Source organism: Papilio polytes, unplaced genomic scaffold (assembly GCF_000836215.1).
Source record: "Papilio polytes unplaced genomic scaffold, Ppol_1.0 DF824382.1, whole genome shotgun sequence".
Taxonomy (NCBI): Eukaryota; Metazoa; Arthropoda; class Insecta; order Lepidoptera; family Papilionidae; genus Papilio; species Papilio polytes.
In genome coordinates this window covers 279,468-294,693 of record NW_013524822.1, presented here as the reverse complement: position 1 = coordinate 294,693, position 15,226 = coordinate 279,468, and the positions used below count along the sequence as shown (strand labels likewise).

General features: G+C 32.8%; 1 protein-coding gene and 2 long non-coding RNA genes across 3 annotated transcripts in view; 1 reads left to right on the top strand and 2 right to left on the bottom strand.

Annotated features, from left to right (window-relative positions):
- Positions 1–597: 597 nt before the first annotated feature.
- On the bottom strand, positions 598–1,734 carry LOC106111355. Its single transcript, XR_001226159.1, has 3 exons — positions 1,641–1,734; positions 1,312–1,386; positions 598–766 (listed from the first exon to the last, which is right to left on the bottom strand). It is a non-coding gene; the product is annotated as an uncharacterized LOC106111355 (long non-coding RNA).
- Positions 1,735–6,882: 5,148 nt separating this feature from the next.
- LOC106111175 lies at positions 6,883–8,198 on the top strand. The gene is made up of 3 exons (XR_001226146.1): positions 6,883–7,023; positions 7,323–7,406; positions 7,586–8,198. It is a non-coding gene; the product is annotated as an uncharacterized LOC106111175 (long non-coding RNA).
- A 1,662-nt stretch (positions 8,199–9,860) lies between these two features.
- Positions 9,861–15,226, bottom strand: part of LOC106111068 — a 71,133-nt gene continuing 65,767 nt past the window's right edge. The window contains exons 12-17 of the mRNA XM_013293040.1: positions 14,713–14,854; positions 13,870–13,986; positions 13,150–13,345; positions 11,765–11,890; positions 11,294–11,434; positions 9,861–10,761 (exon numbers count right to left, since the gene is read on the bottom strand). Of these exons, the coding sequence (XP_013148494.1) occupies positions 10,644–10,761; positions 11,294–11,434; positions 11,765–11,890; positions 13,150–13,345; positions 13,870–13,986; positions 14,713–14,854 (840 nt within the window). The 3' untranslated portion in view covers positions 9,861–10,643. The remainder of the gene's footprint in view (positions 10,762–11,293; positions 11,435–11,764; positions 11,891–13,149; positions 13,346–13,869; positions 13,987–14,712; positions 14,855–15,226) is intronic.

Genomic DNA, 15,226 nt, shown 5'->3' with positions numbered 1-15,226 from the left:
TAAAAACGGATTGTGTGTGGTAGGCAAGTTACTCAGTGGGGCGTCGCGGTGGCAAGCGCAAGCGATCCCGTGGCGTCCCACACAATGGCCAGGAGGGAACGAAGGGGTTTAGTGAGGTATGCCCCCCACTATGGGGGGAGAGTCCCACATAACTCACGCGTCTGCCCCGAGGCACGGGGTATGCGTAACGCATTCCCCTTCGAAGAAACAAAATGGTAGGCAAGTTACTGTCATGCAAGTGTATTTCCGGCCATAATGACAGTAAGTAACAATGTCACATTACATCAGTAAGGTCTTAGAGCAAGCGCACACCTTTGACTAAACTATTGCATAACAGTTGTGTGATTGTCGATTGTTTCGCAGCCAATTCAACTGTTTAGTTGCACAAATAAAAATGGAGCAGTGTGTGCACCTCCATATAAGTTTATAGGAATCAAAGCGAGACTAAACAGTTGTTCGATAATTTAGTTATAGATGTGCAAATTGTGTAAAATTAAATGTTTTTTTTAATGATAGATCGATTTAAAGATCGAAAACCTTTCAGTGTGTCATTGGGATATTGATATTTAGGTAATAAGCGATAGTAAAATACAATAGTTTAAATCAACATAACATTTATATGAAGCAATAAAACAGAACAATAGTTATGAGGAAGACGACTGTGAAGGAGATAGGGAAGCAGGTCTCGAGCACGGCGCTGACGCGGGAGAACAGCGAGGGTCGGCGGCGAGCGCGGACCACGTCCATTGTTATTAACAGCAACCACCTGTAATACACAATATCTTACTAATCTCACTAATATTATAAATGCGAAAGTTTAGATGGATGGATGGATGTTTGTTAGAGTTTGTAGCCTAAACGGTTGAACGGATCACGATGAAATTTGGCATAGACTCAACGCATGGTCTGGAAGAACACATAGGCTACTTACACACTTAGTTTTTTTTTAATTCCACGCGGATGGAGTTGCGGGCGAAAGTTAGTTTATCATTAAAGCGAAAAATACTCATTCAAGAACCTTATTTTCAAGAAATCTTATGGTCGAATTTAGACCATGAAAATAAGAGCGACCGAAGACCATGAAAATAAAATACGAGTACATAACAAGGGTGTCAAAATCAGCTTGAATTATTTAAAGAAAAGATGTTTCGAAATCTGATTAAAAACGATACTGCCAGAGAAAATTGTAAGCTATCTTGCCTTATCCATACCGGTTCTAGCATTACTAGCGCCCCCTATTATTTGGGAGCACTTTGAGGCGGCGTTTCAATTCACAACCTGGAACATAACATCGGCCCTAGTTATGCTTACCTTTAGAAGTGCAGTCGTCGCAGCCTTTGTCCTTGCAAGTGCAGTTATCCTCGCAGCTACCGTCGGTACACGTGTCTATTGACAAACATTTTTGATATCTTAATATGTAAAAATGGATCTTTATAACATTTTTCATTGCACCATATCAGAACTAACGGAGAATTTAAGCTAATCTAAGTTGTGTTTAAAAATTTAAAAAACCATATCATTTTAATAACATAGTCTAGACCGGCCAGTCATATACTAAACACAAGTAAAATTTCGCATAAGGAAATCTGGTAGATTCATTATTCAGACAAATTATACACTAAATTTTTTATTATATTTACCTTTGCAGGGTTCGCAAGGAGAAGGCATGTTTACTGTCAGTTGTGTGCAACAATTGAACTATGCCATCACAATTCGTACGCCATCATTTATACCACAAACGACTTGTAAAAAGTCAACAGAAAAATCTAGAACACGGCTGTTAAAAAACGTCCCGTTTATACTGCGTACAATAGAAGTGTAACTAAAAGATTAGGAAAAAACTGGAATTTACGAAATTGATGATACAAAAGCTTTTTTTACTAACAAAATATGAGATTTTCTTGAAATAAAGATTTATTATTATTATTATTATTATTATTATTAAAAGAATGTAAAAAATATTTATTAACTACAATTCGTTATATTTATGCATCGTGTGTGATTATATATTGTGAGGTTTTATTGTCGGCCGATAATCTAGTCAGGTTTAGGATAAAAATGTAAGAAAGTGCACATTATACCTATTTTGACTTAACAACCCGACCCAATCAAACTATCGCCCAATAAAGTATGTGGGAGCACTATCATAAACGGTTTTAGCCGATTTTCAAAAGAGGTGTTTGTAATTTTCAATCTTCGTTTGAATATCATAGGTTTCATCTAATAAGGGTTCTTATTTCACACTTAAATGCATGATAATGTATTTATAAACTATTTAAAAAAAATCCCCTTAATCTATGTTTAATTTACTACCCACATTACGGTATTTAAAAAGAAAAACATCAGAATTAAGGAGTTAAGTTAATCACTAATGTTGACAACAATCAATTCTATGTTGCTTACATAAATGAAGGTACTTCTAAAAATTAGATTAACATCGTCTACAAAGTACTAAAACAGTTTTTACATCGGAAAAAAAATTTGTTTCCGCACGATTTCCTCAGATGATCTGTGCACTGAGCTTATCGGTTTCCTGACTTTTTACTCGACAGTCAGCCTTCGTTGTAGTGTAACAAATTATATTTATATTGATAATAATTTAACAACATCAATCGGAAGTGGATCGGCAACGTTGCAACTATGGCGACCATCTGTGAAACTATACAAGGCAAGTTTTATGAATACTGTTTTAAAATAAATCTATAAATTATTACAAAGTGGTAACAAATAATCTTAGATTTAAAACAGACTAAGAAAACTAATTGATTTTACAGTTATTGTTTATAGTTACCTGTTTGCATAAAAATTATGTTCTTTACGTAATTTCGTTCTATGAGTACTACAATTTAATAACGCCTATAACATTTATGAAGCAATTTCCAGTTGAAATAAAATATTTATTATAAAATCTTATTAGCCTTGTCTTTATGTTGATTTTACGTACTTGCTAAATATATGATTCCGAATATTAAGTTACATTCCAATCTAAACAAAGGAAGAGGAAGACCGAAGAAAGTATGGATGGATTGTGTGAAAGAGGTTATGCTTAAGAAAGGAGTGGATTCAGATATGGCTGATAGAGATGTATGGAAGAGCAGCACATACTGTGCCGACCCTCCGTAAGGGATAAGGGCAAGTTGATAATGATGATGATTCCAATCTGTAGTTACTTTTTTTAAGATTCTTTCTTTATTAATTATTAACATTTATTTCCAGAAACCGTAACACAACACATTTGCAAACCAAACTGTGATTGCACGAAAGAGATATGCCCACCGGACTGTTCCTGCAAAATAGAAAGTTCTAGAGCCAGAATTTTCCGCCTCGCACTTAATATCTTGGGAGTTTTCGTCGCCATATTTGCTACCTACATGATAATTAACTCTGATTCCAAATTATATTTAATCTTCTGGGTTATATATTCTGTTTTAAGACGAATGATGTTAAAAACAAAAGACACTCATGGAAATGTTACTAAAAAGTTTATATAGTTATTGTTAATATTGCCACAAACCACAGCGTAGCATTTTAGTATTTCACTTCTTACTAATATTTTAACTGCGAAAGTGTAGATGGATGTTTGTTAGATTTTGTAGCCTAAACTGCTTAATAGATCTCGCATAGATGTAGATGATAGTCTGGAAGAGAACATAAGCTACTTACTTTTGTTTATTTTACCCACGCTGACGGAGTCAGGGGCGATAGCTAGGCTTACAAATGTCTTTTGTAATTTAAGGGTTCACAACAGCGTATTCTAGATGTCACTTTCTGTGTTCGTACCTGATTCATGATGGAAGTTTTTTATTATTATAGACTGGAATAGAACTAAATTAACTCCCACCTCACCACCTTTTTAACCGACTTCAAAAGAAGGGTTCTCAATTTGTCTGTATTTTTGTAATACATAAGTAACTACTATGAACTGGTACTTTTTCACTATTTATTAGTTATTTTAATGTATTTTAGTTGTAAATATTTTTATTACTTTACTAATTTTGTTTGTTTATCACAAGTAACTTATTTTTTTCTATTGTCTTTACTCTTGACTGATATTTAATCTATTTATTATTTATTAATTAATAATTTAATGTACAAGTTATTTACTGAATTAAAATATTCCTAACCTGAAATAAAATATTCATATGACATGTATGTTTTACATTCCGTCACTTTCTAAGTTCTTTTACTTATTACTAAGTATGGTGACCAACGTTATACACTATCAGCCTTATAAAAAAACGCGGTAAAAAGTTAAACTTAGGAATAAAGCGAGTATAAGCAAATATAAGAACTAATTTTATTTATACAAAGTTTATTCTTAAGTTTAACTTTACCACGCGTTTATTTGTAAGGCTATCTATACCGTTACCGATTATTATAGTTTTCATATATCTTAGTTGCTCTAACTTCACACAATACGCAGAACAAAATGTTTGATATTGCGGGGTGTATCGAACCAGTATAACTGAGTATTCCAAATACCATGCCATCCGATCATAAGATAGCAATGAGATTACGAATGAGATCTTGTATTTTTTTACCATAAAATTGCTCTAAGCCGAGTGAAGTTCCGCTCCGATGAGTTCCAAGGTCACTAAAGTTCCTTGCTCATTGTCCGCGATGTTGCCATTAAAAACAAACAGACGAATTGAAAACCTCTTGAAAGTAGATATGAAAACGCAAAACAGAGAAGTTCTGAGTTCTAAGAAGTGCGCTATAGTTCAATATTTATTTAATAGAACATTTCTTCAGTTTACCTACTGGACAATTATTTTTTAAAAATATTATTATAAAAATTATAAATATTTTGTAAATTAATTGAATTTCGAATTAATAACAAGTAACGTATGTATTCCAATATTTGTTTATTATATTGTCTATAACATAAATAAGTCTACATAAAATATAGACTGTCATTTCAAACTAATCAACTTCGCTCGTTCAAATCATAATCAACTCCGCTCGTAAATGCTGCAAAAAATATCATGGTAACAATCATTGACTGAATTAAGTAGAGGTCTTTGTTAAAAGAAAAAAGTTGTTATTCAGGTATGTTACTTAAAGAAAAAAATATTTTGTTTGTTGTGTCAGTGAAATGTACTATTAATACCTATGTGTTAATAAATATGAATTTATTTACACGTGTACATAGTAACATATTTATGTAAAAACGTAAAAAAATAAGAAATCCGTACCGTGCAGTACAGCGCAACACTAGATCATTTCCATACACTTCCCATCCCTATGACATCTGTCAATGTCAATCAGAATAATTAAGGGCGCGCCATTCTGGCGGGAATCGGTAGACTGAATATCGAAATTTAATTTCGTTATTACCAATTATATTATTGTCTAAAATTAGGTATGCTTAAAAAACTTTAATTATCAGTCATTTTTCAACGGATCACTACCATCAATAGGTCTTCGACATTTTCATATTTTCTCTTGTGATTAATTATTATTCTGCAAGTTTTATTGTTAAAATATTTCAATTTTGTTTCGATCATGCATCTTTTTTCATTGTGTCTAATTATGGTTTAGGTGTAATTTCAAAAAGATAAATACATTCAATCAATAAATGTACAGTTTTGTATATTAAATACATTCGTAACAATAATCAATATCCCATGTACAACAGCATAACATTTATATATTATTTTATAGAACCGGTTGCAGAATTACACAACAGGTCGACGACTTAGATAATCTGTCATAGAGATGATTGCGTTGCGCAGAGACGAGATAAAAAAGTATTACGTGTCATTTGCACATGAGAAAATAAACTTTGAAGTTACCTATAAATCGTTATATCGATAAATACAATAACTATATCTGACTAATATTATAAATGCGAAAGTTTAGATGGGTGGCTGTGTGATAGAGTTTGTAATATAAACGTCTGAACGGATCTCGATTAAATTTGGTATAGACGTAAAAGATAGTCTGGAAGAACACATATGTACATAGGCTACTCACTTTTGTTTTTCTTAATTCCAAGCGGACGGAATCGCGGGCGAAAGCTAGTTTATAATAGAATTATTTGGTCACTCAGAGCGATGTTAAGTGTAGATTTAGTATGAAAGATCCACACGAAGAGACTACTTTTTTAGTGTTAGAATTTCAAAACAATCAAAAACGATTTTGTTAGTTACTCAGAGAAACTTGTCTTGTAGTTTACATTTCTCATACTAAAACTACACTAAGAGGCTCCCTAAGTGACCATTAAACGGGTCGTCAGTTACCTTGTTAAGGTGAGAAAAAAAATTACGAACTAGTTATTGTTAGGAATGGGTTCCATTGATAGCGTCGATTGACCGCTCTGCCAAACCGGTCGGAGAGCCGCTGGAGTTTTTGTCTTCGATCATTTTATTGTTGGGAACCAAAGTTACTTATGTATATCTAATTTAGTTTAGGAGCTAACCTTTAATATTTCCATTGATTTTGTTACAAAATTCTCAACCATAATTTTGCACTCTGTGTAACTGACCTGCGCAATATCTTCCTATACTGTGCGTTGTCGCGTAATAAAAAAAAATTATAGTTAGATGCTTTCTCGATTGAATATAAACCAAAATTATGTCTCACTACCGCACCTAGAGTCGTTAAGTGGTCCTTAATGACCACCAGACCCTTAGTTAATCAATTAATTTTCTTATAAATAAGACTTGGGACTTTCTCTTCCTTCCGATTTTTTTAACAAAGTCGTAGACACTTTTTGGAATAAAAAAATTATAAGTACATTTACATACTTAGATATATCTAAGTACAGCTTACATATATCATTTCGTAACATAGAGGTAGGTTGGAATCACGAATAAAATCGATACGAGCTCTTAGTCTACGTGAGCGAAGGAGCCCGAATGATCCCCCCTCGGCGCGGCTCAGTTATTGACCCGCGCGGCGGCGGCTAGAGGAGACATCGCGCCGGCGCGGACAAACCTGCCTCCGACATCCTCTCTAGACTAGACTCAGCCTTGCCTGGGCCCCGCCGCACCATGCCTGCGCCCTGCGACTCGTGCAAAGGTAATCATTATCAATATTTAATTTAATTAACAAATGTTTATTGATTTCATTTTTGATTTTCGAACGTTATTCGTTTTGTTTTTAATTTGCCGGTTTAGATACGTGGCGATGACGCAGTTGTTTTCGTTTGATTGAAAGATAATATCTATTTGTATTATTTTATTAAATACTAGTAATAATAGATACTAACTAATAATAGATTTAAGTATAAATAAATGTTTTATTTATTGGCATAATCAGGTGAGAGCCTTTGCTTGTTGCGCAATAGAGGAAGTTACATTTATTATCTTTTTTTGCAGGGACGTGCGGCGGTGGCACCGCGGCTTGCGGCGCGGGCTGCACTTGCGGTCCAAGCTGCACGTGCGGTGATGGCAAGCCTTCTGGTAATTTCCACGTTCCATTTTCCTAATATTTCATTTCAAGAATTAATGAACGCAACTCCTAATAAAAATAACCTTTAAATCATTACCAAATATTCCTCTTTTTTATATTCTTATCTGTTACAAATTTTTTTACATTAACTTATCTGTTACGCTGGCGCAATTTATAATTTTTTTTTCAGGTGGCAAGCCTTGCTGCCAGGGCGGTGGCAAAAAGTAATTTAAAATTAGAATCTATATAGATATTACGTCTTTTCTTAGTATTACAATACTTATAATCATAATATGAAGATCTTCATATTTTTATATTTAATCATCTTCTAAATATAAGTACACGTAGATGATATTTATTGAAAAACTCTATATTTTAAATGTCGTAGCGAAATGCTGTGTCATGAAATAAAATTTTAATTAAATTAGGAATGAAAAATGTAATAATAGCCTATATTACTCAATAATGTAGCTTCTAATGGCAGTTTTTTTAAATTTGAGTTTGGTAAATACAAAAATACAAATCTTTCCTCATACGAATAGATTAGAAAATAAATAGAAGATTAAGGTTTAATGTATTTGCTTAGCGTTAAGAAACATATAATAATTCATTTTATCGCATTCAGTGTTGAGATTAAGGCATTGGTAAATCTTTAGTACTAATAATACTCATTATATTTAAGTAATTGTATGAAAGCACACACGTATGTGTAGCGTTAGAGGTTAAATAAATGTAGCCATACATGTTTTCTTTTCGTTATGAAGTTACGCGAATACACATTGAATAAAATTACTTTGATTGGGTGTCTTGTTTTATTTTTCGGCTTCGTCCCCGTGGAGTTAAAAAAATAGCCTGTGTTTTACCAGTTTTTTCTACACCTATTATTAAACTCTAACAAACATTCATCCATCTAAACTTTGCGTTTATAATATTTAAGTCCAGTCCCACCAAAATGTAAATTGTCTGATAATCGAACGTGTAAAATATGTGATGGAAATATTGGATTTTGTTACTTTATCTGACAGTGGCATCATTTTTAAACTATTTGAAAAAAAAATATAGGGTATAAAAATAAAACGAATAGTTACAAAAAATCTTTATTTATGCGACATCAAGTTGGTATAAGTTTTATTTTATCTATGGAAGCGACAAATGGGACAGATAACATACCCTAAGTATAGGAATATTAGTTCTTGTCTTAAGTTTTAATATAAAAAAATCGTCATATTAAAACGAAATACTAACAAAAAAAAATTTAAGCTTAATAACAAAATTAAGTGTATCAGTCAAACATTAACATGCATATTCTATACTGTAAAAATGTTACCAGAATAGAATTTGTATTTTAATGTTGCCATAAAACTAAGAAAAAAACCCGTTTCATTTTACAAATGATACAAGGCGTGAAACGAAATCTTATAGATAAAATTAAATTTCACAATTTAAAAAAAAATAAACTTAAATTTATCCACGAGGATTTTTTAATAACTATAATATAAAAAAATCTAAACTATAGTAATGTAAAGTAAAAAAAATTGCAATTCAATTGTAATTTGAAGTAAGAAAATTAATGTTATATAGAAATCTAATGCCAAGCACACACATTTTTTTAAATTTAATTTCTTTCTCTTTATTAACCACACTCAGAGTCGTTTAGTAATCACTAAAAATCCCTTAGTATAAATTTCGTGAGAACTTAAATATATTTACCTTCTAAAAGATTTAAGTCAACATTAAAAGTCTCTGAGAGTGATTAATCTTCTCTTAAACCACTGATTAACAATTCATATTTTATAGCTGGCATAACGAAAAAAAAATCCATATTAATGACTAAATCTATCATATACATTCAGAAATATTCGATTTTTAAACACTGACACACTCAAATTGGTCATTTAAGCTGTCCCTTAGTGTAGATTTGTCAATAAAACTAAACTAAGGGCCCTAAAATAAATGTTAATGACCAATGTCTGAGTGTGACAATAAAAGTTATACACTACTAATCTAGAAAGATAACATATCAAAATATAATAACTATGGAATAAACTCTTTTATATAATAATATTAATGAATACATACTCTTCAATATCAACAGGCATACATTATTAAAAAAATATAATATTTCAATATCAAAAAATATAAACAAAATGCACTTTTTAAATCAACTACTAACATGGCAACACAAAATCTTAAATAACTCATAAATCTTAATTTAGCAACGCATATAAATTTTACATTCACTGTTTATAGTTTCTACTATTGAAAATTGTATAAGGATATCGCTATCCTTGTTCTGTTCAATACGAGTGAAAGAGACAACGATATACTTTTGAATAATTTTCCCAGAAGAAATCCACACATGTAAAAAAAACGCAACTTTTTCAAATAAAATTGAGCTTTAAACAATTGAAATAAGGTTCAATTTTAATTTGCATTTTCTTATAAAGATCAAATATAAGACATTTTAAGTAAAATTAAACCTTGTCACAATACAATAAAGTTCAATTTTTAAAGATTTTGAATAGTCTTTAACAGAAGAAATCCACGTTTTTACAATCACTGAGAAAACTTGTACAAATAAAATTGAGCTTTATACGATTGAAATATGGTTCAATTTTAATTTGCATTTTCTTATAAAGATCAAACATAAGACGTTTGAAGCAAAATTGAACCTTGTTACAATACTTTAGAGTTCAATTTTATTTGCAATATATTGCTCTGCTCTACGCTCTGCTCTAAATGACCTTTATGTCCTTTTCACAGGTTATAGAAAAAGTAACAGAATTTTAATTCTGTTACTTTTATTAAGTTAGTGTTTATGTTACACTGGTATAGAAATAAAAAAAGAACTAAGATTATAATTATATGAAGTTTATACACATACAATGATGTTAAATAATCATTAGAAATAATTGATTTTAACAAAACAATTTCATAGACATTATTTTTTGATCCTGATCCAAGAATTAATTCAATATTATTTCACTGGCGACGCTTTATTTTTGATTTGTGAACTATGACGTCATTAGTCAACGTAGACTTACAAAATTATGTTACAAGTAAAACAATTATAGTTCACTACCTCCTATTCATTATCCAAAATATCCATCCATCCATCCTGTGTGTCACAAGACCTTACTGTAGCTATAATATTTCCCTTTTCTATGTCCTCTCTCCCACTGTGATAGACATTTGACGTAATGACGTGTTTTGACAGTTGACAGTTTGTTTTGGCAGTTGTCAATTGTCTATGTTACAGGTTCTTCCTCGGAGCCGTCGTCGGAGTCAACAACTGGAGCGCCGTTCCTCATCTGTATTACTGACTTCTTCCTATGTCTTCGTTCACTTGATTCTCTATCCATGTTCCTGTGGAATAATATTTATTTCTTTATTTTTTTTTATTTTTATACATACTTAAATTTATTTATCTACAGCAATGTTATAAAGAGGAAATATATGTTTTTTTTGTATATATTTGATTCACGTAAAAACTACTGGTCCGATTTTAAAAAATCTTTTAGAAAGATATTTTATCTGTGAGTAACATAGGCTATTTTGTCACGTGGACGAAGTCGCGAACAACAGCTAGCTACAAATATAAATACAAATTAATAATTAGCTATTCGTCGCGACTTGGAAAAAATAGCCAATGTTACTTGTGACAACATAGCTTTTTAATGGTGAAGTAAATCGACCCAGTAGTGATTGAGTTATTTCAATACATACAAAAATATAAATCTTCCCTCTTTATTACATTAGTACAAAGAACACGAGGTGGCACTAAACTTGACAACTGACATAGTATCGTTCAGAGAAGTTACTAGTGAACATTTTTTTATATAGTTTTTAAACGTCATTTTTTAATTTTTTTTTACTGTTCGTAATATAGTTTTGTAACCTGGCAGCGATGAGAGGTTGCAGCGCAGTCTTGAGGCTGGAGAAGAGCTGAGGATGTTCCCGCTCGTGCGCAGCCAGCAGCGCTCGCGCAGCGCTGAGTGGCGCTCGCTGCGAGCACGAACAACTTTCCTCAGGGGATTTGCTATAAGGAATTATTAAATATTATTAAAAACAGTAAAATATACGCAATTATACTTCTCTGTGCCACCAAATTGTAAATTGTCAAATAACAATCGTATTTTGTTACTGTATATGACATTGACGTCATTTTTAAGCTATCTGAGCCTCTATCAGCCAGTTGTGGGACAGCCCCTTAAGATACTTGCGAAAGTTTAGATGGATTGATGAATGTTTTTTATTGTTTGCTGCCTAAACGGCTGAACGGATCTCATTGAAATTTGACATAGATGTAGATTATAGTCTGGATAAACACATAGACTATTCACATTTTTCTTTTAAATTGATAACATACCTGTTATTATCAGTATCGTGTGCTGCAGGTGCGGTGAAGTCTGGCAAGGCGCGCGCGCACGCGAACGCCTCCAGCGCGCGCGCACGCACGTAGATAAACGGACGAATTATACGTAGATCGTGATCTCTACACAAATATTATTATATAAATACAATAATACTTTTATAATTAGACTAGCTGTTCCAGTGCGGCTTCATCCGCATGGAATGTCAAAATTCAAATGCACAAATGACAATTGCTTCCTTGATGTTGGCAGCAACTTTGGTCTCATTCCCACATTAGGGTTTTTATCCAGAATATTAACCCCTAAGTTTAATGGCATGATAACATATAGCCTAAAGCGTGACGTAATTGTAGGGTATTTTTTATCAAAAAAAGAATTATTCAAAAATGTGTTGTAATTGCTGAAATATTAGGAAACAAAGAAGTGTGTGTTTACGCTTTATTATTATAGTATAGATATAATCGGAAAAATAGAAAAAAAAAAATTTCGAGACACTAATATTTTAACATTAACAAATTTACTTTACGATTTAAAGAACATAACCTAAAAAATAAAAAATCTTAATATAAATGTGAAAGTTTAGATGGATGGATGTTACTATTTATCTTCGAACGGTTTAACGGATCTTAATGTAAGGTACACATTTAAAACATAGTATGGAAGAACACATAGACTACTTATTTTTTTTAATTCAGTGACAGTCCAAAGATAGTCTATACTAATACAATAAACCGTAAACACACACTTCTTTGTTGCCTATGATGTCAGCAATCATAGCATATTTTCCAATAACTCTTTATTTAATAAAAAGCCATACACTTGTCACACTTTAGGCTGTGTATTTTCACGCCGTTGAACTTAAGGATAAATATTTTGGACAAAAACCCTAATGTGGGAAAGAGACCATAAGTTGCTGCCAACATCAAGGAACCAAAGTTGCCATGATTTGACATCACGTCGTGTCATTTTGACATTTGCAATTGATAATTTGACAAATGTGAACAATAAATTGATTTTTTTTTATAATTTTATGCGAATAAAGTCACATGGGAACAGCTAGTGTTTCATAAAAATGGAACATTTCGAAATAGTGCGTCAGATTTTTATTTAGGAAGACTGAAATTTGCAAATAAAAATCCTATAGAGATGACTTCTGAGTGAAAAAATTATACAATCTAATAAAATCTATCTATAGAGAGACAGGGACTGTCAATGTAGGTGAAAAAAATTACCCTTAATAATAGTATTTCTTTTAGCTAGCAATTTATATCCTGCATCTTCAGTTTGTTCACCTCCACCTTATCTATAACTTAGTTTATTTTAAAACGCCCTTGTTGAAATGCAAGTTTATTATGAAAGTTGGTCCTTGGAGCCGACTGACCTGAGTGTATAGTGCGCTTTGGTGGTGGCGAGCCTGGCGGCGTGCAGCGCGGAGGCGAGGAAGGCGGCGGCGGCGCTGTCCAGGCAGTGCGCCAGCGCCGCCACGCCGTAGCCGTGCGCCGCCGCCGCCACGTACGCGCGCCGCCGCACTGCGCCCGACGCCCACCGGTGCAGCTCAGATTTACTGCTACCTGCTACTTTCATCATTTGTTACACCTTTTTTTATATATCGAAACGCTTGTAAAACATTTCAATACTAATTAAAATGAACTAAACTCGTAGTCACGTGTTAACGACTTTTAACTACATCAGAATCTTAATATTTGAACAAAATTGTCAATTTTATTGCTTTTTGTATTAAACTCTATATTGATAACTACACTATATAAAGAGATTTTTATGATAAACTGGCAAACGAGTAACCTAATTACAGAGGAAGTAAAGCGACAGCTGCCCAAACATCTGTAATAGATGCGTTGCCTACTTTTAATAGATGGAGAAGAAAATGCACATAAAGCGGATATTTCCCCTTCCTACGCGTCTCTTCAACTATCAAGTTTCCCTTCTCATTCTTTCTTATAAGAAAAATGGGGAAAGAAGTACGCAGAATTACTTTCAATTTACGTATGGTCGTTATTTGTACTAGTAGCCCTACAGTGGGAATATGTTAAAGCCTATCATTAAAAGTGGTATCAAAAATATGTAAAATTAATAAACTCACTAGACTCTTCATCATCCAGTTTATCTTCATATATGAACTTGACTCCTAAAGTCCTGCAGTACGCCATTAAATGTAGAGGGTCCACTTCCGACTGCGGCTCGTGTACGAACAGTGCTCCTGGAATACATACAGTTAGACATTAATATAATTGTAACAACGTAAACTTTAATACTCAAATTCCTGGCAGAATGGCGCGCTCTAATACGTCAGAATGACATTGACAGCTATCATAGGGAAGGGACATATGCCAATGATCTAGTGTTGTGCTAATCCAGCGCAGTACTGATTATTCTTAACAATACATACGTAACAGTGGAGTGAGTAAAGTAAGAAATGTTGACAATAAAAGAAGTGAAACATTTAGTTAAGACTATAGAGTAAACTGTTGTGTTTGTTAAAGATTGGAGGCGGGGTGAATGGAAAACGATTGATTGCGAAGTGAAAAAATATATTTGTTTTTACATATTTATAAATTGTCATATATTAAAAAAAGAACAAGTCAAATATAAAAATATAAAATGCGTTCGATGTCTTAAGTTGTAAACGAGGTTATAAGTTAAAACCTCATTTCTTAACAGTGTTAATGGTTTCCTGTATTATTCGATTTTTAATGAATGAGTCCTCAATCACACAAGGTTATCAGAGACAATAAATTGTCAATTGTTGTTTAGTGGATTTAATGTATCGTGGTTGCGAAATATCAAGGAGTTGATGAATATAGCCAGCATAGAACATCTATTTCTTGGCACAAGATCGGCAAAAGTTCGTTCAGCTGACCAATAACCATTAAGAGAGAGAGAGAGAGTGAGAGAAAGCGAGGGAGAGAGAGTGGATTTAACTCACCTATACTAAAGTGTTGTCCCTTAGCGCGGGCGTAGTACTGGTAATGATGCATAGCGTGAAGTAATGCGACAGAATCCCGACGTCCGGAGAGACAAACCAGCACCTTGTCACCCTCCCGTACCATCTTGTATTCTTGAATAGCCTGAAAAAAAGCCTCTTCTAGTCATCATCCATATCAACCATACAATCCACGGATACGCAAGAATGGGACATATTTTACTCGCTTATTTCCAAAGACATTCAAATATTTAGAAGAGACATAGCCCACATTTTACTTGAAATATTGTTCTTACCACTATCTGTTAACGAATCCTCAAAACTACAAATCAATAAATAATAGGGCGATTAATATTTTTGGTTATAAGTAACAACAAACCTTTCCTATATGTAGGTGCTGTGTGTACGGCAAACATACGCACTGTTATTAAAATGTTTATAACAATAGATGGGGCTTATTATACATTTGTAAAATGTTTTATTGCATTGGAAATATAAAGAAGAAGTGCGAATGAAA